This window comes from Xenopus laevis, chromosome 7S (assembly GCF_017654675.1).
Source record: "Xenopus laevis strain J_2021 chromosome 7S, Xenopus_laevis_v10.1, whole genome shotgun sequence".
In the NCBI taxonomy this organism is placed as follows: domain Eukaryota; kingdom Metazoa; phylum Chordata; class Amphibia; order Anura; family Pipidae; genus Xenopus; species Xenopus laevis.
Genome location: NC_054384.1, coordinates 95,002,897 through 95,030,374, shown reverse-complemented (window position 1 = coordinate 95,030,374; position 27,478 = coordinate 95,002,897). Strand labels below are relative to the sequence as shown.

At 37.0% G+C, this 27,478-nt stretch overlaps 1 protein-coding gene across 1 annotated transcript; it reads left to right on the top strand.

Annotated features, from left to right (window-relative positions):
* LOC121396542 (carcinoembryonic antigen-related cell adhesion molecule 1-like) lies at positions 1 to 25,926 on the top strand. Its single transcript, XM_041571578.1, has 13 exons — positions 1 to 34; positions 1,603 to 1,908; positions 6,458 to 6,742; positions 9,101 to 9,376; positions 11,546 to 11,776; positions 14,070 to 14,408; positions 15,501 to 15,617; positions 18,425 to 18,468; positions 21,347 to 21,376; positions 22,352 to 22,390; positions 22,694 to 22,729; positions 23,453 to 23,512; positions 25,198 to 25,926. Exons 2-13 carry the CDS (start codon positions 1,656 to 1,658, stop codon positions 25,210 to 25,212), a joined length of 1,725 nt encoding a protein of 574 aa, XP_041427512.1. The 5' UTR covers positions 1 to 34; positions 1,603 to 1,655; the 3' UTR covers positions 25,213 to 25,926.
* Positions 25,927 to 27,478: the final 1,552 nt, after the last annotated feature.

Here is a 27,478-nt window from a genome sequence, read left to right as displayed (position 1 = left end):
CAGATTGCCAGTCCGGGCCTGAGCGCATCCTACCGTAAGTAGTGTCTCCTGCTCCCTCGGAGCTTTTCTTCTCTGCAGCAGATTTTTCTTTTCAGAGCTTCCCTTGCTGCCGCCGCTCCTCCCTTGTCACAGTCTCTGCTGCCGGATCAAATTACTTCGGCTGTGACAGGGAGAAGGCGAGCGGAGCGCGCTGACTGTAAAAGTTTTAAACATCACTCCCATTGCCCCAGCAAAGTTTAAAATCTTTGGGCCCTAAACACACTAGATTCCTTTACATCAGGAGGAAGAAAACCAGCGCAGCCTGAGGTACTACGTCGGCCATCAGTTATTCTATTTAAATCCACTTATATTAATATCCCTGACTTGTGTGGAGTTGTTGTGTCCCATGTTCAAAGTTATTTTCTTCAGTCCCTTAATTATTATTATTATTAATTAGTACAGCAATAAAATGGAGCCAATATTATACAAGTGACTAGAACTTTCTTTGTTCTATTTTTCCGTATTGCTTTTATTTTATTATGTTCTCCTGCTCTTCTCTCCCTCTTCTATTCCCTCTCAGTTCTTTGTCCTGCCATTGCTTTCCTTTCATCCTCCTCCTCCTCCCTCTCTCCCACCCTTCCCCTCTCCCCTCACCCTTTTTGTGAGCTCTGGGGGTATTTATTAATAGAGTGCCAAGTCTCCCAGTCCATCATTTTTCAGCCTAGGCTTATACGCGAGTCAATAAGTTTACCCAATTTTTCTAGTTAAAATTAGGTACCTCGGCTTATACGCGGGTCGGCTTATACACGAGTATATACGGTACCCACTGATGGAATGAGCTTTTATATGGTGAAGTTTTGTATTAGGAGCTTTTTGTGGTTTTTACAATTAAGAAATATTGAAATCTTTGAGGTTTCTAGAAATTAATACAATAAATGATTTTAAAAACTAAAAAATTTGATTCTGGAAAATGAAAAATTACAAACATTCAGGGGGTAATTTATCAAAATCGGAAATTTTCTCACCACTCAGAACAAATGGACCCCCCCATTCATTAATACATCTTCACGAAAATTTCTTGTGGGGGAAAGGACTCGATAAAATTTGAATTTCTGAATTTGTTTCCAAAAAGTCCAACATTTTCAGATTTGATGCCCCGAAACTTGAGACTTTTTCAGATGGTAGTTTAATAAATTACAAAAAAAAAAAGTTTAAAAGTCTGAACATAAATTTTTTTTTAGACTTTAATAAATAGAAATAAAAAGAAACTGGCCTGAAAAACGTCACATTTAGTACCACAACAACAGCAGGGGCAGAATCACCTCAAAAAAAGATTTGTAGTTTTTGAATGCTTACGAGGATCTCCCTTTGAAGGATAATCATGAGCAGTCATTATTAAACAGGGTTCTAATGAAATAGGTTAGGCATATGATTCTAATGAAATAAACTACTAGATAAGCAGTTTGGAAAAGTGTGTTCATTACCAGCAAGCTTACTGTAAACTGTACAGTGGTTAACAGAGTTGGAGCTAGTATTATTACACAGCCAAATGAGAAACGTTTATCTCTAGACCTGTACACTGCAGAGTTAGTCACTTCTTAATGTCTTTCCATTATTTTTCAGTGACTACTTTGACTGCCCGTCATTTCGATGGAGCTGTCGGGGGATCTGTGTTCATGTTCACTTACCTGGACGTACCGCCACATTACGTGATAACATGGACAACTGGTAGCACTACCCTTGCAAGTCTTGAAGATGGCAAAAGTCCCACTTACGGCTCAATTTGTGCTACAAGATGTGAATTGTTTCAAAATGCAACTCTGAGGCTGGATAGCCTAATGAGCAATGATCCCAAAAGTTATATGCAAAGCATTAAAAACAAAGCTAACGATCTCACTACCTCCATTCCAGTCACTCTCCATGTGCACAGTAAGTAGAAAGAGATGATATTACATGTATGTGACTGTAGACACCAGAATGAGTAAAACAGCTTAAAATCTGCAAATGTACCTAATACCAACCAGACCTGGTTTTTGGCAGATAGTTTTTCAATTTGTACAAGTGTAAAGAAGCTGCAGGCCAAGACTGCATAGGTCTATGTGTCCCATGTGCCATAAGCCTTAGGGTTGAGTTGCATAATTAGGACATTAATGTTATATTTTTCAAGCGACCAAAAAAATGTAAATGTACTGTACTGTAGTATGTAGTCATTTTCATGTTCATTAAGCCATTGGGCTATTGATTGATTGCTCTTTTACTGCCATTAGAATAAGAAACCTGTCGCAATGTCTCTGTAGCAGCATATATGGTTGGGCTCAGTTGTATGAATGCAGCATCAAGTGTGCTCCTGCAAAAATGGATGCAATGAACGCATTAGCAGGTATGCATTACGAGCACCTACCGACGGAAGGGCAACCCTAGAGTTACCTGGGTTCCCACAACAGGCTGTATTAATAAGCTCAGTAGAGCTCTGACTAAAGAATCATGCTCAGAGTGCTACAAATAAAACACCATAAATTTCAGCAAATGTGTTGAACAGGTAAAAATGCAGAACTGTGATTGAACATATATTGCACTATAAATATAAACATTTTTAAAAGTATAATTTTGCGTGTAACTGCAATTAGCTGCAATTGTGGGTAAAAGGCTGCATTTAGGGGGTTATTTACTAGTCTGAATACAAAAAAAAATAATTTTTAGTGGAAAAAAAAAACCTAGAATTTTTTCGAGATTTATTATACCCGTGAGGATAGAAAAAATCTGAATCCGAAATAATCCATCTCAAACCTGCTGAGGTTGTCTATAAGTCAATGGGAGAGGACCCTATCCTATTTGGAAGTTTCTGTGGTCTATAGACTATTTCAAACTTTTCAGGTAAAAATCCTGAAAAATTTGGACTACTCAGTTTTTTGCTTGATTTAACCTGATCCGATTAAATTGTGCTTTTTTTAATAATAAATACATTTTTAAACAAAGGTCCCCCTTGTCAAGAAATAAAGTGTTGGAACCGTCACTCTGCATAGTTATGGTCTAGTAGCAATGACACAGATATTACTAAATTCCCTCAGACCAACCTGAGCCTCTCTCTCCAACCTTTACAGTGAGTTGATAAAAAGGAGAAAAAAAACATGTAGAATGGAAGCAGTTTCCTCATTTCTCACAGATACCAGTGAAACTTTGCTCCCAAAATAAAAACACAAATCAGACTGTTCTTTCTCCCTGGCAGATATTTTCAAGTGCACAAGTGCAAGATAAAGAAAATATTTATTGCAGGTTGATGGATGAAAACTCCGGTCACAGCCCTGTTGCACACAGCAATAATTATCCTTTGCTTTCAGTCAGGTGACCAATAAATGCTTATTGGCTGCTGTTTGTTTCAAAATGTGGATTGGAGTTTGTACGGTCAATTTCTTTGATCAAATAATTACAGTCAGTGATTATCCCTAAAATGCAGGGGGATCTATAACTGTAAACTGGTATTTTAGTACAAATGTACATAGTAAATATGTCACTGAAACAAATTGTCAAGGATCACCAACTGGTAAATATTTATGAGATGGTGGAATCATGGAGTCAAGTTACTAAACTATACACAGAGATTGGTAACTTTCTTGCAACAGCTCTGAAGACCTATCCCTAAAAACATTTTAGACCACTATACTATTCTACACTTACTTTCATGATACTAAACTATACACTTTGCTATACTCTATGTAACTAAGTGGTTAAATATGGAGTTCTATCTCAGGGCCATCTTAGTTCCAAACAAAGTTCCACACTTTAAAAAGGCTATAATAATAACAGTGTATGGTGAGATTGGTTTTGAAAGATTCATGATGCAAAGCCAATGAAAAGCAAGGTTGTAAGAGTCGGGATGAGTAAGATGTGGCATGGGATGTGAGAGAACTATTGTGTGTCCTATGCACTAGAGAATGGCAGAAAATGCTGGTAGGAATTTAGACATTAGTTTTTGTGAGTTTAAAGAAACTATTTTCAAATTCTGCAACATAAGGCAAATATTCATGCTTGTGCAATAATGTATTACCAGGCATTGTGCTGCTCGTAAGAATTCTTCTAAAAAAACATATGAACGTTATGGGGTAGGAAGAAGGTTTAGGGTCATTAGAAGCATAAATTTTGTATATGGAGATAGACATGGACAAAAATATAAGGGTTTATACTGTATACAGGGAACCAGTGTAAATTTTCAGAGAGGAAAACAAAGGGGATTTAACTTGTAAAGTAGATGAGCCTTACAGAATTTTGACAAGATACAGGAAAGACAAGTAAGAAGTCACCAAAGAGTAGAATACAGTCTAAATATAAAATAAAGTGTTATTTTGGTTGTAAAGGTGTAAATTCTAGCTAAAAGTGTTTAAATGGATTCCATTAGGTTCAGTGGAGGACTGAAGGTGTCACTTCATTGAAGTATATAGAAAAAATCTCTAAAAGATGTCCAACGTAATAGTTTTTGGGAATCAGATGGAACCTTTCTTTGATTTGGCACTCTTGTGTTGCCTTTTTTTTTTAACAGGTATTATTTTTATTGATTTTGTTTCAACAAGGGGAGGGGGTACAGAAAGAAAAGAGGGAGGGAAACAAGAACAAAAAAAGAAGATTTTTATAAAACCTCGGGAAGCTACAGCAGCAAATATAACAACACATTCTTGTGTACATCATGCTTTATACTACAGTACATTCCTGATGAGGTTAACATGTGGGCCTCCAGCCAGACACCCCATATCCTTTCAAACTTGTCAGGTTGACCTCTAGCTTTGTATGTCAACTTAATTAGTTGGAGCATCTTATTGACGTAGACCAGGGGTCAGCAACCTTTACTACCAAAAGAGCCATTTTGCCCCCTCTTCCACTAAAGAAATATAGTCTGGAGCCGCAAAACATAACACAGCTTATAAACTTTCAACCCTTTTTTAATTTTAACTGTTACAACAACAGAATACAACAAACAAAAGTGCAGTGTGCATGTGTAGGCCTACTTTGAAATAAATTAAGGTGTGGGACCGCAGTAAGGACCATGAGGAATCATCTTGCTGCGGCTCAGTCTTGCCTGTCACTCCTGGGACGTCTATACAGCCCTCGCACCTGCTGGCGGCTTCCTGAGTGTGCAACCACGGTAAGCTAACCGTTGGCTTACAGCGGACGCACACTCAAGAAGCTGCCAGCAGGTGTGAGGGCTGTATAGACGTCCCAGGAGTGACAGGCAAGACCGAGCCGCAGCAAGCAGGATGAAGAGCCGCGGGTTGCCTATCACTGATGTAGACAAATCTTATTGGGGAGCCATCCATTGCATTATTATTGTTTTCTTAGCATAGAAAAGTAGGGATCGCACCAGGACTCTAGTGCTATTAGCAGATAGTATGTCATCTATCAGGCCCAATAAGCATATTTCAGGAGCCTTCAGAGGGGGCAATGCCAGGGTATTCACTATATATGTGGTGACTTTCTCCCAATACCTGGATACAATAGGACATGTCCATACCATATGCCAAAACGAACCATCTCTTTCTCCACCTCTTACATGTTGGGAGTGGTATTTTCCCCATTTTGTGGAGCCTGTTAGGGGTAAGGTAGATTCTCATCAGAAATTTGTAATGAATAAGCCTATCCCGTGAGCTTATTAAAAATTGGTAGAGCCTTTCCGTTGCCTCCTCCCACTGGTCGTCACACAAATTGGGTATGTCCATCTGCCAGTCTATAGGCCATCTGGAATGGGGGGTGGGGGGCGTTGGTGGACTGCGGATGGGCATGGAGATGGAAGACCATTTTGGTGGGATCCTCTTTTCTTAGTTGAGTCAGCAGCCCTGGCTCCCCCATCTCCAGCTCACCCGACCCAAATTGTGTCATATAGATATGTGGTAACTGTAGGTAACGGTACATGGGTAGATCTGGGGTTTCAATCTTGTCCCTTAGCGTAACCATGTCTATAAACCTTGCGTGATTACTACGTCTCCAAGGTATTTCATATTTTTCGAGGTCCAAAACCAGATGGCCTCTGATTTGAAAGTCTTGTGTTGCCTTTTACTTATCCAGCATAATAAGCTATCTATATTTCAGGTCTATGTGAATAGACTCAATAACTGCCTGAGAAAAAATCCATGTGCTACTTGATTTAGGAACATACCTGGCTTCTCTCTTTACTAATATAACAAAAGCTTGGCTCTGTGTGCTGCTAGTTTTAAATAAGTAAACATTTTTAGGGCACAGGATGTCAATTGTGGGGCTTTACTTTCCTTTAATCACTTTAGATTTTTTTTTAATATCGCAGTTTTGTATTTTTATGGGGAGTTGTAGATGTATGATCCACATTTTTGTTGAAGGTAGCTGTCAGATGACAACAGAGGTGGAACTGAATGTCTTTCTACTTCTTACACCAAAACTTGACTCTTATCAGAACTTTGGGAATATAAAACAGTTGTTGCCTATGTGTAAATTATCTTTGTCTTTTTCTTTGCAACAGATCCTCTGAATCCTCCACTCCTTACTGCTAATCCCACTACTCGCCCAGTGCAGGGCAACAATCTAACATTACAATGCAATGCTGGGAGCCAGACTGTGTACAGTTACACTTTTCTCAGAGATGGTCAAAGTGTTTCCTGCTCTGCATCTCACATAACCTGTAACAACACCAGCCAGCTTCTGGATTTTCATCCAATCACAGAAAATGACAATGGAAACTACACTTGTATTATCAATAATCCAGTCAGCAGTAGAAGCAGCAGTTCAGTTGTGCTGGATGTGGCAGGTGAGAGCAAACTGAAGCAAACTTTGGCACAAAAAAGTTCAAGCAGCAACCTTTATTCCAAATAATTAAATCTTCCAGTGCACATCTAAACAGTGTCCCAAAATCAATCATACAGATGACAGATGAAAGGCTTTATTTTTGGCTAAGATTTTTTTATTTAAAAAAACAATTTTAATATGGTGCAAGGTTCAGAACACATTAATGCCCGGATGCAAAGGCTTATTAAATAAGAACTATGGAATGCAAGTTCGTACCATTTAGTACTCCATGCTTTAAAAATTGTAGTAAGTTTACAATTTACCAGACTTCTGGCTTTTAAATAATCTTAATTTAAATCTTTAATAAAAGCAATACAATAGCTAGACAACAAAAAGATTAAGATTGTTTGAGTCCTACAATCCAGTCTATAATTAAACTGGCCTTCTTTATAGAGAAGTTATCCCCCCCTGTTCATTTTTCAGAACAGCACCAACTACCTTAAATATAAAGTGGTCGATTCCATAAAAGGTTTCAGAATCAGTTGACCTAGCTAAAGGTTCTGCAACAAAGGCCTTTTAGCATATTGCAGTGATTGCATCTGGATTAATACACACAAGGCACAATCCATGTTGAGTTGTACTTTGAACAGACAATACATTTTTCTAGATGGAATCAGAGAAACACATCCAGAGGATAGTGGGACTCTGCAGTGGTTCTTGAATACCTTAGTCTTACTGACACTGCATTAGTCCATGATCGGGGCAATGGGCTTATTATTATCAGTGTCAGACTGGGGTACCAAAGGCCAACAAACTTGATATCTTGATATCAAGGGACAACAAACCCCTATTTACACAGTGCAAATTGTTCCTGTGAAAATCACCCAGCTAGCAGTATACAATTAACAACCTTCATTGTTTCTCCTGCTTTTGTGCTGTAATAAATATGGCGTCTGTCTTAACCCTGAATCCAATAAAGTCCTAAAATAATTACCATTTCTTAAATGGTTTCCTTTCAACAGGGACCTTGTATCAGTCTGTTTTTTGGAAAAAACAGACTGTGAATTCCACATAGATTATCATTAGTTATGGGCGAATTTATTCGCGAAACGCCCGTGAAAATTCGCGGCAAAAATTCGCCGGCGTCAAAAAAATGTTTCCGAAAAAACGGGCGCCGGCGTCAGAAACGGGCGCCGGCGTCGAAAAAATGCCGTTTTGCGAATTTTTCGCCCATCACTAATTATCATGCCTTCACACATTTTTATTTTGGAAACAAAATAGTAATAGTACTAGAAATAAATGCAAACCGAAGCAGAACCTAAAAAAACAGAATTTCCCAGTATCCCAGTCCGACCTTGATTACTACCCTGATCAAAATTTGAATACTTCCCACAGTGCAAAACATTAGCACATTAAGCCACAACTATTTCGTGATCAGACCACAAATTCCCATTCTGGTAATCTATAAAGCTGGTAGTGCATACAAGTAGAGATGTGCGGTTTCCTCTTCACATTTCTGGGATATTCTGAGATCAATGCTGCTGGTTTACAAAGGATTACATGTGAGAAAAAGTTATATTTGAAACATTATTTAATATCAACAATATTTTATGGAAATTACTATTATAATCCTTTTCACATGGGGGGGCCCATTTATCAACATTGTCATTGTAGTGGTTTTTGAAACCACAAATAAACACATTTTCTCTAAAGCCACGTATGCCATGTAATTTATCATAAGATCATAATATAAAAAGTATGAACAAAAAAAAACTGAGTGATGCATTAAAAATCAAAAAACTTGAGTTTTTCAGACAATTACTAGTGAAAAAAATCAAAAAAACTCTAAAAGTCTGAATGAATACAAAAAATGGTCCAATAGGATGAACGCAGCTTCTATAGGATCTCAACTACTTTTACTTGGAAATCTTTGAATTTGTTTTTTACACTTAATAAATATTGAATTTCTAGAAAAAATATTCAATATGTGAAAAAAACAGAAATTTGAATGTTACTAAGTCAGCCCCCTAATGTATTAATCAAGATAATATACTGGGTTGAAAATACTTGTCATCTTGACTAGTGATAAGCAAATTTTTTTTTGCCAGGCATGGATTCGCTGTGAAATTCTGCATTTTGCCATCAGCAAATTTTTTTTGCAAAACTGCACAAAAATCCACCGCAGCAAAAAAAGTCAGTTAGAAAAACCGCCCATTGAGGAAAAAAGTCGCCAAGACAAAAAGTTGCAAAGACAAAAAAGTTGCCACAAGAAAAATGGCCATTGACTTAAATGCATTTGGAGTGAGAAAAAATTGTCGAACACTGTTCAGGAACAGATTCATTCATCACTAACCTTGACATGTCTCATTTTATTTAACAGTAAAAGTCTCCAATGTCACCTTGCAAAATAATGCCTCAAAGCCAGTGACAGTGGATAAGGACTCCGTGGCTCTACAGTGTTCATCCCTTGGGACAGAGGTCAACTACACCTGGACCCTCCGTGAATTAGACCTTCCTCTCAACCCCCGGTATCGCCTGATCAATAATAACTCCACTCTAATTATCAGTCCTGTCTCTAGAGAGGATCGTGGATACTTCACATGCACTGTTGCAAATTATCTAAACAAAGAGACAAGCCCTATTTTGACACTAAGCTGTGAGTACATTGATGACTGTCAACAATTCTAAACACAAAGTAGTATGTTTAAATTCCATAATCAAGCTTCTACTATGAGCTGCAAGTATTTGGAAGTAATTGGAATGAAGTGGCCTTAGTGGAATGGCACACACCCAAATTATCAATGTACAGTACATGAAATGAGGAACTATAAAGTATAAATAGGTATAGAAAAAGGTACATTATGTTGTGACATTCTCAGCTATAACTCTCTGTAACTTGGCAGAGCTATAAATCAAGTGTGTATTTAGACTGTGGGAAACCAATTCCCTGTTTTTGTCAGCAGTGTAAGCAAATATATAGGGTTTAGTACGGTTGGAAAAAAGCTTCTCGTCTTACAGTATTCTTAAACTATTAGAAGACCTTTAGGTTTTGGTGCGTCATAAACCGTCTTGGCTTTTTACAAAATATGTATAATTCTTCAGAAGAATTCAAGAACCATATTGGTTTATAGAGCAGAGGTATTTATGGCTCAATAACTTGAGAATCTTTAGTCACCAGAAAGCAGTATACAAAGCAACAAAAGACCTCAAAGCAAGACAATAGTTTTGGCCATGCCAAAGTTGATGATCAGTTCCAGATGGTCAGCTAAAACTTTAGGGCCTCAATGCCACAACTTTGGCCTCACTGTGGAAGGTCCTTCTTTTATAGAGTTGCCTTTACAAAGGCTCAAGCGAAGATAAACTGTTCTAGCCCTCACTCTTATAGGGTACTGCTGAGCATTATTTCTGTGCCATGATAAAATAACCTTTTTTTGGGAAGGTGTTGCAAATGTTAGGTAGTTTGCATAGAATAGAAGTAACACTTGCAAAATGTTCTGGAACTCCTTTTCCAGGATCCTCCTGCTATGTAACCAGGCAGCAAATGCTCAGGACTGATGTTCTACAGTAACAGCTGGAGGAGCATCTGCTGAACCTTTATAGATATGAAAAGGCTCATTTACAAACACAACACGTTGCCAAGTGCCCTTTTTGGACACAAATCTCTTTTTTTATGAACCTAATGCTATTGCATGAATTATCATGTGAATCTGAGACATTTTTAAGCCAACATTTGCAAGGTAGGCCTGACTTAGCTTCCAGCATGCTAATGAATGCAGCATTAATAATGGTATTACAAGCATTGGACCTGCTATCCAGAACCTGGGGTTTTCTGGATAATGGATCTTTCCGTAATCTGGATCTTCATTCCTTAAATCTACTAAAAAGTTATGTAAACATTAAATAAACCCAATAGGCTGGTTCTGCTTCCAATAAGGGATGATTTTGTTTTAAAATGACTGTTAATATTACTGTAAAAAGGAAATCCTTTTTAAAAATTTGGATTATTTGGATAAAATTAGGTCTATGGGAGAGATATCCTAGAAGAAAAATAGGCCCAAGGTTCAATTGTGCCTTTGGCGCTGGCTTTTTATTTTTAGTGACTATGGGAGACATAGCCTTTCCTTAATTCGGAGCTTTCTGGATAATGGGTTTCCGGATCCCATACCTGTATCCTCAAATTTGCATTTCACCAGACAGTAAAAAGCAATTCCTTGGGTTCCCTTGCATCAATGTGTGCACTTGGGCATTATTCATCAGAGCAGGCTGAGTAAGTGTCACTACATGACCTACTACACTAGAGGAGTGGGGCATAGAGGAGTGGCAGACAATATTTGATTGACAGCTGCGATTTTTAAATGAGCTTACAACAGCAATGAATGCTTTAATAAAAAATAGAAATTGGATTTCATGATTTTTGAAAAGGACTTTTATTATACAGATTTTTGTGTCTGGGTGACAGGTCCACTTTAAGAGACAATTTATTGTACTCTCCATTAGTATATGGTACGGTTTACACTGACAGATTATGCTGTCTAGTGAAATAGTGACTTACAGTGGTCAGATTTAAGAAAAACTGCAGAATGCTTGCCAATATGTACTTTCTGAATAAAGCATCTTTTTGATAAAAGGTTATTTTTCTAAGAAAGAAAAATCAATGTTGTAATTTTACCTGGCAATATGGCAATTCTTTGACACAGTGTTCAGAATAGTAAAATGATATTCATTGCTTATTAGAAAGTCCAATACTTTTGATAAAAACACCTACTCAACATGGCGATTGGGCAAACACAGAATGACACGTATCCCCTTGACTCTTCCTCCACAGGGGCTCCAGATGGGCAGATTACTTGTGGGGCGGTGCGTTTGGATGATAGCATACAGCTCTTCTGTTCCTGGCCAGGAGGGTACCCTGCTGCCGACCTCAGTTTGACGTTTGCTTACATGGAGGAATCAGGAACAGACAAAGTGACTGAAAATGTTTCCTTGACCCCTCCTGCAAATGTATTAAATTGTGAAGGACGCCAGGGATGGACACAATACTGTTCACTGATAATAGGTGACTTTTGCTTCCCCCCTTTGCAGTCTCCAAATTTTTAAGGTCTCCCTTATTTAAAAAAAAAGAAACCTGTTATGCTTTGTCAATCCAGATCAGAAGTGAATGTTCACATTAAGGGGCACATTCACTAAGCTCAGGTGAATGAATACAGGAAATACAGGAGTTTTTTGTGCTCCTCGACTATTGAATTGGCGTAAATTCGCCTGAGTAGAATGATTCGAATAGATCGAGCGAAAAACGGCTGCGACTATTCGCCCATTCTATAGTCGAAGTACTGTCTCTTATAAAAATCATTCTACTGCCTACTTCGCCAGATTAAGCATACCGAGTAGCTTTAAAAGCCTATGGGAAAGTCCCATAGGCTTTTTTTCTACGTTTTTGATCGAATAAAAAAAGGCATTAGATCGAATGAAAATCCTTCGATCGAATATTCGATCGCTCGACTATTCGCCGGGCGAATATTCGCCTATTCGACTATTCGCCAGCGCGTAAATTCGCCCGAATTCTCTATTCGATTCTATTCTCCAGTCGAATTTCAAGGGATTTAACCCCTCAAAATTCGACCCTTGATTCATTTGCCCCTAAATGTCACCCTAGTTAGCATTAAAGGGAAAAATATACCCCTTTTGAGCTCATGTAAGAGTAAAAATGTGCGTACAACCAACACGTTCAGAACTTCTAAAGATAAACATATATATATATATATATATATATATATATATATATACAGTCTGTAGTGGAGCACTCGCAATATATACAACCGCCTGGGTGCTGGTTATAGCATAGCATAATAAACAGAAATAAAACCGCACTCCAAGGTCTTGATATGATGAAAAAGGTGATAAAGTTTAATTCAACGTTTCGGCACGCTTAACTCGGGCCGTCTTCAGGAAGTGAAGACGGCCCGAGTTAAGCGTGCCGAAACGTTGAATTAAACTTTATCACCTTTTTCATCACATCAAGACCTTGGAGTGCGGTTTTATTTCTGTTTATATATATATATATATATATTTTTTTTTTTTTTTTTTTTTTGAACGATATACCTGATTCCATAGATCAAAGGAAACCATGCTAATCTCTCTGATTAATAGGAACCATTTCCCAACCCTCCATCGTCTCACAGAGCCATTGAACTCCTTCTTTGCCTTGTTCCATTCAAAAGATTATTCTGTTTTATTTCCTTGTATTTATATACTGTAACACCATAATATTTCCATAGCATTTTAAAGATTATACATCCTTCACATCAGTTTCTGCCACAGTAGAGCTAATAATCTAAGGTCCTTATCATGTTCACACACACAATGGTGAATTTTAATCAGTAGTTGATTAATTTGCCTTCATGTTTTTGGAGTGTGAGAGGAAACCAGCAAGGAGAAACTTCCCAAACTTCTTGCAGTTAGTGCCCAAGCTAGAATCAAAATCAGGACCCAGTGCTGCAATATAGTGCTACCCACTGAGTCACATGCTGCCCTCCATAGTGGGTGGTGCATAGAGTGTTTGAAAACGAGGGGTACTTCAAGTTCCAGAATCCATCACTTCAGAATCAAAGAAGGTGAGAGAGGGGTTGAATGAAGAAGCTTCTATGATTTTCTGGTCTCTTGTATGTATAATAGTCACCCACCACATCAAGGAAGTGGCCCAGGTGCACCGCCCTGAGCCCTCAGCACAGGGGGGCGGACAAACCGACGAACAATGGAGCAGGCACTTAAAAAAGCAAGACTTCCACCAGGCAAATGTTCAAGTGAAGAATTTATTGTGTCAAACAGCCTGATGCGTTTTGTGTTCCAAACACTTAATCATAGGCCTATGATTAAGTGTTTGAAACACGAAACGCGTCAGGCTGTTTGACACAATAAATTCTTCACTTGAACATTTGCCTGGTGGAAGTCTTGCCTTTTTGAGTGCCTGCTCCATTGTTGTCGGAGGGGTTGAATGACTCAAGCCTAAGGGGGGGGGCTGGGAAATAGTTCCCACAAATCAAAGAGAGAAAAAGATTATCATGACTTCCTTTTAATCTGTTGAATCAGGTATGCTTGTATAAAAAAAGAAAATCTGATTTTTCACAGTTCAGATAGTGTTTATGCATCTTTTTTTATGTAAACCTAACTGAATGAGTACATGCCAAAAGCTATTTTTTTTTACCTTTACATCAATGGTGGAGATTAATCCCCAGCAGGAAAACTGTACTACTCTTTTGTGGCAAATCTCCTGAAAATAACTTGCCATTAAGGTCCATTGGGAGTAATGCAAGTAAACAAGTGATTTAATCTGCTCTTTTGCTTTTTTGCAGACACCCCAAAGTCCTCGGGGCTTACCAGTGACACAGTAATTGAAGGTGACTGGGGAAAGAAAGCCATTTTGTTTGTACCTCTGACCTATGAAATTAGGAAAGAAAACATCATTGTCCCACAACAAATGCTTCCTGCAACGTTCACCTGGTACAGACTCACACCTGAGCCGGTACCTCTTCTCCTGGGAGAGAACTTCACAGTAATTTCTAATGATTCTGTTTCTTATTTGGTGGTCACTTCAGTGACCAGTGATGTAACTGGAAAATATATGTGCACAGCAGAAAATCTGATTGGAAAAACAAGCTTCAACTTTACTCTACGTCTAAGTGAAGGTCAAGGTAAGAGTAAATTTTACATTATACAATCACCGTGATTATCACCACCAAAATCTCTAATAACAATCCTGAAATAAAATGTAAGTGAATCTAAAAAACTCAAATTTACCATATAATAAGAAAGGCCTTAAGAAGAACATAAGTATGTACATAAGTATGTACATAAGTACATAAGAACACAATATTGAATACCTTAGCAAATCCAAGAGGAATAAGCTTGCTCAAAAACTATGGAGAAGTGTTTTTAAAAATAGCTGTGAATTAATTTGTTTTAAGATTAGTGCCCATTTTTCAAGTGAAAATGTTGTACAGTAAGGGCATTTTCGAAAGATCTGTCCCGATTGAAAATTTCATCATCTCAACACATGGATTTGGTATCAGCAGCCATAGAACCAGAAAGTTTTCAAGATCAACAAGATCCACTTGTTAACTATCTCTTTAATGAAGTGAACTTTAAATACTTTAAAGCTCCCGATGGCTAATCCAAAAGGCAAATACAAAAGCAAGTAAGGTTTTAACCTAGGAACTATCAGTGCGTATGTCTGACAAAAATATTTAATTAAGACATAAATATGGTTTCATGAGAGACAGATGTTAGCAAAAAGTTAGCAGAAAGATAAATCTTTAATAGTAAGAATCAGTGTGATCCTGGATCTGCATTTAAGCCTGCAAAATTGCAATTGATATGCACATTAACATTGTAAATTAATCTGAATCACAGCTGATTTCTTTATCTATATTTTTTTAAAGAATTTTGCAGAAGGATCACGTTGAGTTTAGTAATTGAACTGAAACCATGTAGGGTAGAGGGTTCCATACCATGACAACTTTTTTTTCTTTAGTTAATGATCAAGTAAATCATTTTGAAATCAATGCTACATCCTGTTAATTTTACAGCTAGGGATATAATTTGGCATTGGCAATCTACTGGAATTATTTTATGATTATTAATATCAGCCTCTTTATAATATGTCTATAAAGACTACCGAGTTTGATATATTGATGCATTGTTTTTTATGTAGGTCAACTGCATTTTGCAACAAAATATTGTTCAGGATGTTAGGTAGACATATCTGTCTCTTGCTCTCCATGCAGGGTCTTCTGGTATTTTCCTGAGTCCTGGTGCTGTTGCTGGAATTGTTATTGGTGCCATTGCTGCTGGTAGTATTATCAATCTTATCATCGTCCTACTCCAGAAAAAACTCACAAGTGGTAAGAAGTATGGAAAAGTATACATGAAATTATGTAACTATGGAAGATCATTTAAGAATGCTACCTCTAATTATATGAAAGTGCAGCAGCAGACCCATAACATACCTAATACCAAATAGGTTTTGTTCCAAGCTGTTATGTGTACACCGAGTGAGTGAAGATGACCACAGCAGAGCACTCTGTGCATCAGTGTTATCCTAGAGAAGGACTGATTTTGGGAGACATTTCCAATTGTGTTTTTTAGCTTTATTGTATTAGAGAAAGAGAATGTATAACATGATTGTTCTATTATATAGACTGTGGCACTTTTCAATCAAATTAAAAGATGATATTGGATATTTAATCAGGGAGGTGTTACCGAAAATCTTAGTACCCAGCATTTGTCATTGAGATTGTAAATAATGGTGCTGTATATAAAAGTGTCATCAGATATCTTGAATTTCTTCAGTTCAGATTTAGAGCAGATCTACGATAAACTGTGGTGTAATATCTTTCCTCTCCTTATCTAGTCTGAAGATAACAGTAGATGTAGTTGTGGTTACATATACGAAAAAAACCAACTTCTCCATTCTCTAGACAAGAAAGGCAACAACAATCCAGTCTAATGATATCTCCAGATAATTGGTGTGAAGAAAGAAAGATTACTTAGTGATTTCAGGAGTGTGGGAACCAGATATCATGCTGAATTTCTATTGCCCTCTATTGTCTGTAATTAGTTTATGGCAGGGTTCCCCAACCTATATTTTACCGTGAGCCACATTCAAAAATAGAGAGTTGGGGAGACACACAGGCATGCAAAAACTTAATCGGGTGCCAACAAAGGGTTGTAATTGCCTTCTTGGTGGTCCCTATGCGGACTGGCAGACTATAGGAGGCTTTATTTGGCAGTACACCTGTTTTTTAGGCAACCAAAACCTGCCTCCAAACCAGGAATTAAAAAAAAAGCTCCTGAGGCCACCAAGGGGTTTGTGAGCAACATGTTGCTCGCGAGCTACTGGTTGGGGATCACTGGTTTATGGACTACATTTTTTAGGGTGACACCAACTCCAGGATGCAGTTTAGAATTTGGATGAATTTTAAGGGGCCTACTTGTTAAAATTCAAGATTGATTTTTTCTGAGATTTGAGATACTCGTGTTTAAACATGCAATGTTTTACAATTTGAGTTTTTAAAACATTTCAGAAAGTATAATGAAAAATGTACTGCTTAAATCTGGCGGGCTTCTGGTTTAGTCATTGGGTATTTAAGACATTTATTTTGGTTAAACATTTAAATTTGTCAAAATGAATGGTACAATGAGATTTTCATTGTGATCAAGTTTTTTTTCCCCATAATGCAACCAAGCAGAAAACTTCCAATCTGAAATCTGAGGTTTTTAGTGATTAGATTTTGAAAAAACTCAAATTCATAAATCATCATCCATGTATTCATCTTAACCAGATCTGAACCCTTAAAGTTATGTGACTTAACATGACAATTTTTTGTTCACTATTGGTCTGAATTAGAAAGTGCAAATTAGGGTTCAGATTCAGTTGAGAATTCAGCCAAATCCATTGTGGGTGATTTGGTTTTTTGTAGATACAAAAATGATGGATCTGGTGCATCCTTAGATATTCTGGATATGTCCTGTGATATAAAAAAATAGCCAATTGTTTTTAGAATGTACACATCAAGCCCGCCAATATTCTGTCTCTATAACACCGCAGTTTACCTGAATTTCCTTGTTTAGCAGTTAAGTCTTTCCTTAAAGGAAAACTATACCCCCAAAATGAACACTAAAGCAACAGATAGTTCATATCATATTAAGTGGCATATTAAAGAATCTTACCAAACTGGAATATATATTAAAGTAAATCTTGCCCTTTTACATCTCTTGCCTTGAGCCACCATTTTGTGATGGTCTCTGTGCTGCCTCAGAGATCACCTGACCAGAAATACTACAACTCTAACTGTAACAGGAAGAAGTGTGGAAGCAAAAGACACAACTCTGTCTGTTAATTGGCTCATGTGACCTAACATGTATGGTTTGTTGGTATGTTTGTGAGTACAGTGAATCCTACGATCCCAGGGGCAGCCCTTATTTTTTAAAATGGCAATTTTCTATTTATGATTACCCAATGGCACATACTACTAGAAAAGTATATTATTATGAAAATTGTTTATTTACATTAAGCAGGGTTTTACATATGAGCTGTTTTATGCAATATCTTTTTATAGAGACCTACATTGTTTGGGGGTATAGTTTTCCTTTAAAGCCTTTCCTGTGACTGCCCATTCAAGGCAAAGCTATATTCTCTATCTCTTCCCGCTTATCATTCCAGACCAGGGTCTCAAATACTTATGGGTTCAAATTAAGATTAGGCTTACAGTTTATGTATTGCATTTCAATTGCTGTTGACTATTGTAAGAAAATATTGCAGTTTTACTAGAAAGAGTTCAGACTGAGATTCTAGACCTGGGTAATCTATGCGATGTTATCTGAAATATAGTAATGGGCGTATCTGACCCGTTTCATTTCACTGAAAATTTGCCAATTGTATTGAAGTCTATGGGCGACCAATTTTATTTTTGCGGGTCAACAATTTTTTTCACCCGTTGTAGTCTATGGCCGTCCTTATCGTGGTGAAGCGTGGCGAAAAAAAATTCGCTCATCACTACTGTAATAGCCCAACTTGGTTTTATACTAGTATATGAGTAAAGAATATCTGCATTCTCCCTGACTTCATGCAGATCTTGAGCTGATTCCCAGGAATATTACATTATATTCAATGCACAATACTGATATACATTTTAATTCATATTTTCAGATAAAAGGCAACAAGCTGAATATATAACACCAATTAAGGAGTTTGTGAGTATTACAACAATTTTAAAATGTTAATTGAAAATTGGTTTAAAGCTTTTTGTTGTCTAAATACAGTATACAACACCAAAAGCATTTCATGTGGGTTTTTGTGATGTATAAAGAGGTAAAGGGGAAGTTCACCTACAAATTAATTTTTTGAATGTTTAAAGATGAAACATTTTTAAAGAATTTTCAGTGTGTCTATACATATATATATTGCACTTTTAATTTATTGGGCTTCCTATTTTGATCTTTCGAGCCTGAAATTAAACATTATCTTGTTGCCATGGATACCGACCCCAGAAAAAAAGTCAAACTGATTGCAATCTTATATAGTGTAACATTGCTTATCTTTCTCATCAGGTCCAATTATAACCTCCACATTAAGCCCTAGCAACCTGATTAGTTTATTTCCTTGCCCGAGACTTGAAAAAAAACAATAAACAACATGAATCCCAGAGAAATGAAGAGTAACTGCAATGTGCCTTATATATATTATATTAAAATATATATATTATATATATTATTGCCAAAACCATGCTGAAAAATAATTAACCAGTAATTAAAAATGAACTAATTAATAAGCACAAAGACACTAATAATTGTATTTATACAATTCTAGTAGGACATACAAATTAGAGAACCTAGTAAAAATGTCTGTGTTTGTGTGAAAACAAACACAGGAAGAGACATATTTATTAATTCAATTATTTATCAAAAATCAAAATACTGGGTTGAATTTTTCACTGAAAAAACAAAGACTTGAATGTGCACTTATTTAGTAAAAACCACAAAACTCAAAAACTCAATTGAAAAGTTTAATTTTGTTAAACAACTCCCATTGGCTTTCTTCTACATAAATTAGCCGCCTTTTAAATGGCAAATTTTTATATTAAAGGGTTATGCAATTTATAAATATCAAACATTCGAGTTTCAGAAACGAATTCAAATTCACTATTTTAGCTTAAAAACACGTGAATCATTGTAAAAACTTGAATGTTAATAAATCTGTTTCTAAGGGGCTGTTATATTAATCTTTGAGGTTGCTTCCCACAATCCCATTTTATGTGATTTTTTCGTAAATATGTAAATATTTATAGATAATTAATGTAACATATTTATATATATATAATTCATGTAATATATTATATATAGATTTATAATTCATCATGGGTCAGGTATCGGAATGGGTGAATTTTTTTGCCTTGTTTCGCCTTGGAAATTACACCCATAAACTTTAATGGCAGTCAGCGACAATTCAACGGCAGGGAATTTTTGGCAAAACAAAATGGCTCAAATTAGCCCATCCCTAGTCAGGTATGGATACCATTATGTTAAAGTGCGCATTTAATATCTCTCACACTTTTTTATAAATTGAAAGGGGTTTTATCGCATGCAGATTCTTTTGTCATTGACAAAAAATCCAAAAAATATTTAAATCCGAAAAAAAAGCTACCACCTAAAAATTGCCACGGTTTGAATTTCTTCAAAAAAACAACTGTGGATTAATAAAAGAGAGCAGGAAAAATACATTTAAAAAAAGTGCGATAAAGATTTCTAAAAGCTTTAATATTGTTTACCCAAACCTACTTTCCATTCATAATAAATCTGCCCCTCTGTTTTCTCTGACCTGTATCACCCTTCAGTGACTTTAAGGGAGAGATTATCCATTATAGCATGTGGCACTGCATATAGCAACCAGAACCAGGCAGAGGTGACTCAAGGGCCCACCACCCAGCCACTGCAAGAGGTGGTTGCTGGAAGCAGCTGACTTGCAGGCAGGTGGCAGGGCCCAACAGGGTCGGGCCCACTGTGGATTTTCCTGGTGTCCTGGAGGGCCGGTCCAACCCTGATAGTAACTCACCTTGCAAACATGTGCGGATAACTCAAAATTACATTCTTGGGACATTGTGATGATATATCTGCCATCTTGCACTAGCCTTAAGCTCCCCATAGACGCGACGATTCTTCTTGCCAAACGACCGATTTTAGCGAAGTCTGACCAATCCTTCGAAATTATCATGCAGTTAGTGGGATTCGAACGATCAAACATCTTGCGATTTTTCGGCGGACATCTGTCAGGAAATTCTTCGGCCAGGTCAAAAAATCTTTGTCAGTCCCAGTGCAATCTATCTATGTTTGCAGTGACAAGCAGGCAGCTACCCTTTTTTTCCTGGCAAATTGGTCTTTTTAGTTGATGGTCAATTTGTACAATCGTATGATCGTTCCGAGAAAATCGTGGTCTCACGATGAGGATCGGATCTTTTAAAAATCTATGGCCAGCTTTACTGTGTAGTCAAGGGAAACTAAATGAAAAATTAAAAGCTTACTTAAATTAATAAGATATTTTGAAACTCATTTTTGCGGTCATTCTGTAATGGCTGACATTGTGTGTTTGGAACCTAGTTCCAATTGTACTTAAGTACAGGTATAAAGAAAAACACTTGTAGAAAAGGTTTTTCTGATCAGTTACAGATGACTTTCTCTGAATAGCAATAAAATATTTTATTACCGCACACCTCCTTCCACTTTTCTGCGTGGTGGTGCTGGTCCTCCGTTGACCAAGCCCGGTCTCCTTACTGCTATGCAATTTCAAAAAACGGTCCGCAAACACCAATGTTGCAGTCGGGGATTGTGCCCCTTTTATTAATGCCACCAACAATCAACGTTTCGGGGGGAACACAGCCTCCCTTCTTCAGGATAAATTTATCCTGAAGAAGGGAGGCTGTGTTCCCCCCGAAACGTTGATTGTTGGTGGCATTAATAAAAGGGGCACAATCCCCGACTGCAACATTGGTTTCTCTGAATAGCAGCCATGTCACCATTTTCTTGCAAACTTTCATGAAGTAATGTAATTTGTGTTTCATTTTTACTTTTCTCATAGCCACAGTCTGGAGTTCAAAACCCATACATGGTGAGAGATCCTCTGCATCTAATTTGGAATTTTTAAGACAAAGACAACCCTTAAAGTGGACCTGTCACCCAGGAGTCTGTTAGCATTAGAAACTCTAACTGACAGGTTGAGATGGGACAGTCAGGTTGGCAAAACAGTCAGGTTTAGGAACATCAAGTAACAGAACTAGCAGCACAAAAATAATCAACATGACCTATAGGTAAATTTAAGGGGCCCATTTACTAAGGGTCGAAGTGAATTCAAAAGTGAATTTTCCAATTCAAAAACTTTTAATTTCAAAGTAATTTTTGGGTACTTCGACCATCGAATAGGCCAAATTCGACTTTGATTCAAATTGAAAACTTCGAGTATTTGAAAATTGAAGAACTGTCTCTTTAAAAAACTTCAACTTCGACACTTCGCCACCTTAAACCTGCCGAATTGCTATGTTAGCTTATGGGGACCTCCTAGAACCTATAGCCAACATTTGGCTAAGTTTTTAGAAGTCAAAGTTTTGTTTTTTAAATCGTTGATCGATCGATTAAATAGTTTGAATCGAAGGATTTAATCGATCGATCAAATGATTTTTCTTCGATCTAATATGTCCATATTCGATCAAAAAAAAATTTGACTTTGAATTTCGAACTATTGCAATTAGATGGTCGAATTTCGAAGTTTTTTTCACTTCGAAATTCGCCCCTTAGTAAATGTGCCCCTAAATGTAGATAAATATTTTGAAAAGAAAATTTTTAGTATCAGTATCACTAACACTGAAATCAGTGTGCACAAATGATGCAAAATTATGGTTTTATGAAATAATAAAATTAAATAAATAAAAGTTGCACAAAATGTCATCTGTAGTAATATTCCAACATACCATCCATCAAATACCTTGACAAATGTAATAAGCAATAAACTTTTTCCCCATTAGTCTAATAACACCACAATTCCAATGTTGTTTATGTTTCATCTCTACCTTTTTTTTTTTTTTTACAGAATGGGCCTCGAATTGCAACGACAGTACAGCAACCAGTGGTAAGGCATCCTTTTTTTTGTTAAATCCCAAACCTCATGTCCATATTTCTGCATTTTATTCATTAAAGACCTTATTGGTAAGCGTGTTCGCACCATAAAGTTAGGGTAGAGCCAGTTGGTATTTTGCCCAAACCTCAACTTAACTGGCTTACAGGATGGGCCTTGCCAACCTCTACTTCACTCCAATAAGGAGCACCCTATAATCTGAGATTAACTGTCTCTGGGGTCCATATATATTTGGGGGAAACAAAGTTATTTCCAAGAATGATAGTGTTTTGTTTTAACCTTTTTTTATATTTAAAGAATAGTCCTGGAGTTGCACAAGAAGAACCATATACGGTGAGGCACCATCTGCATCTAAACTCCATTCAGAACAGAAGGCGAGACAGAAGGAAAGATAATACCACTGACTTCTGTACAGATATATTATCGTTTCGGCAAAGCCACATTTCCTAGTACACAACACAGCAGCCCACTAACCCATACCACATTTTAATAAATGTTGCCCCAGCAGTACATCTTAATTGCAAAATCCATGATTCATCTGTGAGTAGTATAATATAGTATGAACGTTTCAGTACACTATTTGTGGCAGCTACACTGCACCTGACCTGATAAATAACCCCTAGGCCATTATCAGCACAATAACTACAGAACACAGACAACTCATCCACTACACTTAGGGGTATATCATCTGTTATCCAGAAACCCATTATGCAGAAAGCTCAGAATTACAGGCCATCTCCCATAGAGCCCATTTAAACAAAAAATTCAAAAGCAGTACCTTGTACTTGAAACTAAGTTGCATGAATCCATACTGGTAGCAAAACAACCTAATTGGGTTTATATGGTGTTTAAATGTTTTTATCAGACTTAGGTAATGGAGATCCAAATAATGGAAAGATTATTGATAAACCTTGAGCATTCTGGATAATAGATGTTATACATGTGTATTATAAATAAAACAATAACTTAATGTGAATGTTTTCTGAATGTGTTATTGGCAAACCAATATTCATTCTAATTATTTGTTTCTAAATTAACAAGTGTCTTTCCACACAGACCCTAGAATGTATGGATAATAATGAATATGACATGATCAAGCCCTCCCTATCATTTAGGGTAAGTACTCTAGAGTCAGAAGGGTACATTAGTATCAGTAACTGACATGATACAATTTTGCAAGCATGTTAATAAATGAGCAATAGCCACAGAGAAGAAAACTCAATGTATTGTCCAACATCTAACAGCTTATCTCAAAACACCTCATCATATAAAGCAATGATCCCCAACCAGTAGCTCGTGAGCAACATGTTCACCAACCCCTTGGATGTTGCTCCCAGTGGCCTCAAAGCAGGAGCTTATTTTTGAATTCCAGGCTTGGAGGCAATTCTTAGTTGCATAAAAACCAGGTGCACTGCCAAACAGAGCCTCAATGTAGGTTTTCAATCCACATAGGGGCTACCAAATGGCCAATGACCACAGCAGTTATTTGGCCTCCTCAAGAACATATTCATGCTAGTGTTGCTCTCCAACTCCTTTTACTTCTGAATGTTGCTCACGGGTTGCAAAGGTTGGGGATCCTTGATATAAAGTATATAACTGGCCAGCCTGAACTGCTGCACTTCCTTACATTCAGTCACACATGCTTTTTTTAACAATCATTTGAAAGTACAATCTTCTTCTATACTTCCTTGATGCCATCTTGCAGGTGTCCTTGCAATGTCACCCAACAGTACAAATGTGTCAGGGAACATGAACATAAGTGCCAGTCAGTGACCAGGCTGGATGTAAATTATGGGGAAAGAATTCTGACAATCCCTACAGAGAACCATTCAGAAGTAATGGTTTAGTGTGCCCTATAAAATGTGGTATTTTTATAAATTACGTTTTCTTGTCCTCTAAACAAACGACAGCCAAATAATCCTCAAATATCATATTTTCAGAAAAAAATCACAGGGAGGTATTAATCCTCATTTTTGGGGTCTAGAGAAAAGAAAACAACCAGCAACAAAATGCACAAGAATTTTTTAACCATTTTCATTACATTAAAAAACCGTGACAGTATTTACAGTAGCATTTTTTTCACAAAAGAACTTGTATCAAAAAAAAACTTGCATTGTTCTATTAATTTTCAATGAGCTGAAAAACTCAATATGCTTTTATAAACTGGGGAAATGAATCAATACAGTATATTAAGTGACAATTCCCAGTGACTTCTGTAGAAACTCACCAGATTAACTTTGCCGAGTTTTTTCTGGCTTTATTTTTCATTAATAAATCCTAACTATTTGGGGTTTTAGAAAATTTTGTGTGTTTGAATAGAGAGAAAAACGCTAACTTGATATTCAATATATAACCACCTTAGAAGTAATATACATTTTAAAGACTGAATCAATGGTTTTAAAAATCCTTAGGCTGGTGCTAAAGGTCCATAAAGATTAATAGGAAAGGGCTAGTGCTAAAGGCCCATTAGGTTCATAGCAAATGGCAGAACTTTTCTCTGGAAGACCTTTTTGATCAGAACTCAGTAACCATCTGAAAGTACATTATAATTTCTCGTCCAGCAGTCAGAAAGCACATAGTACACTTATTCACTTTTAGGACACATGGGTATGACAGTGTATTCCACAAGTCTAAGCAGAGTGTGCTCCACCTGTAGGCATACTTGTGTGTTTGGCCACTATAAGCGTGGCAACCTACTGAGATGAACCTGTCAATGAGGGTTTTTGATATTTTTTTTAATTTTGGCAAGTATACAAGAGAAGAAGTTTCCTTAATGGTTCTCAATCTCTTTTCTATTTCAGAATGTGGCGCTTTAAACCACCATATGGAAAGCAACACCATGATATATACAGTTCTACACTGAAGTCTTTTTTTCCTCCACCTTCAATTTGCCTATTTGCTTCAGCTCAGAAGCAGGAGAAAAGTCGGAGCCAAGGACAGCAACCAAAAGTGAGGGGATCAAGAGAGTAATAACTATAACTGCAAAGGGCTACTAGAATTTGTACAAAAATAAAGAATTAACTATTGGCTAAGTGCTTTAATTGCTCTATTAGGGCTCCTTTTCCCAATGCACATTAATACAGGTTAAAACACCATGAGCAAGGGCCCTAATACAGAGAATCTATTTTAACGAATCATCTTCTTTGGTGTGTATGAGGCATTAGCAGCTACAGAACTGAGGCTCGGCCTAGAATCAGAATAATGCTGCACTACTATGTATTCTGTGTGCATCTTACTATTTTCTCCATGTCTTTTCTCTCCTTTTCTCTCCTTCTAAGCTCCTGTTATGTGTATTAGAGGTTGATAAATTATGCCAATATATAAGAATACTTATAGAATGTTGATTTCTAAGGTACATAGTCGTTTCTATTTTGATGATTATTGTTAAAGTTGCCCATTTCTAACATACCAAAAAGTTCTTCAAAGCTGATGAAAGGCATAAATTGTTTTTGAAAATTGAATGAAAATGTAACTGTGTTATTAAAACTGTACTTAAAGACAATTTCTTTTATAGTATTCCAATGAAAAACTTTAGCGGCTCATGAAGAGATTGTGATGTTTTTTTTCCCCTCTCACTTTGCCCAAAACAGAGATATTAGCTTCCTATAGGAAACAGTGAATCTTGCTTAGTATAAAGAGAAGAAATTTAATTCAAAATGTCATATAAATGGAGGTTGAATTTCTTTATGGAATAGGAAAAGAACTGCCAAAGTTGGAACATGTCTAACACCTGCTGGAAAATGAAATATTTCAGTTAGAATGAAAGTTTTATAAACAGAAATAGAATTTTCATATATTTTTGAGTTTTCAAAAAAAACTGTAGTTCCTGTCTTATTCCTACTGCACCCTTAATATGCAATTTTTTTTTTTTTAAAGGGGTAATAAGACTGACTTAGTTATATAGTTAGTTTGGGTTGAAAAAAGACCAAAGTCCGTCAAGTTCAACCTTTCCAAATGAAACCCAGCATCCTTACATAGAAACACTCACACTGACCCCTCCATTCACTCACCAACTATATATACACCAATATCCATATTAATTGTAGATTTTAGTATCACTGTGGCTTTGGATATTATGCTTGTCCAAGAAATCATCCAAGCCACATTTAAAAGAATTAACAGAGTCAGCCATCACAACATCATCCGGCAGTGCAGTCTACAACCTCACTGTCCATACTGTGAAGAACCACCTACTGTGCGTTGTTTCAAATGAAAGTTCTGTCCCTCTAGTCTAATGGGGTGGCCTCTGGTGCAACGATACATTTTATGGGGAAAAAAAGATTTCCCATCATGTGTCTATAATGCCCTCTAATGTACCTATAAAGAGAAATCATGGGGCAAATTCACTAAAGAGCGAATTGGCTAACGCTAGCGCAAATTCGCCAGCATGATGTCATTTCGTTACTTCGCCGATTACTAACGGTTGCAGGTGTAAATTCGCTAGCGAAGTGGACCTACTTTAGCGCTACTTCACACCCTTACGCCAGACGAAGTTGCACTATGGCAAAGGGAGGTAACTACGCTAATTCACTAACTTGCACATTTTACTGAACGTTACCTCTTGCGCCAGACTTACCTTTGCCACTTTAGACCAGGTGAAGTGCAAAAGTGTAGATAGGGCTTGCTTAAAATAAAGTTGAACTTTATTTGCCAAAAAATTACACTGCCTGGAATTTACTACCACTCTTTGTAATCTATTTTTCAGCCAGTTCACTATCCAAGTTCTGGGCTAATATTCCTTAATATAAAGGGATTCTATCATGTTTTTATGGCATTGTTTTTATTTCTAAATTACACAGTTTACATTGCAAATAATTCACTTTACCTTGTAAAATGTAATTCCTGACCCAACAAGTGTATTTTTTTAGTTGTGATATTGGTGTGTAGGCAGCCAGCTCAGGCCATTTTGCCTGGTCATGTGCTTTCAGAAAGAGCCAGCACTTCAGGATGGAATTGCTTTTAGGCATGCTATTGTTTCTCCTACTCAACGTAACTGAAGGAGTCGCAGTGGGACCTGAACTTATACTATCGAGTGCTATTCTTATATCTACCAGGGAGCTTTTATCTGGTTACGATCACATT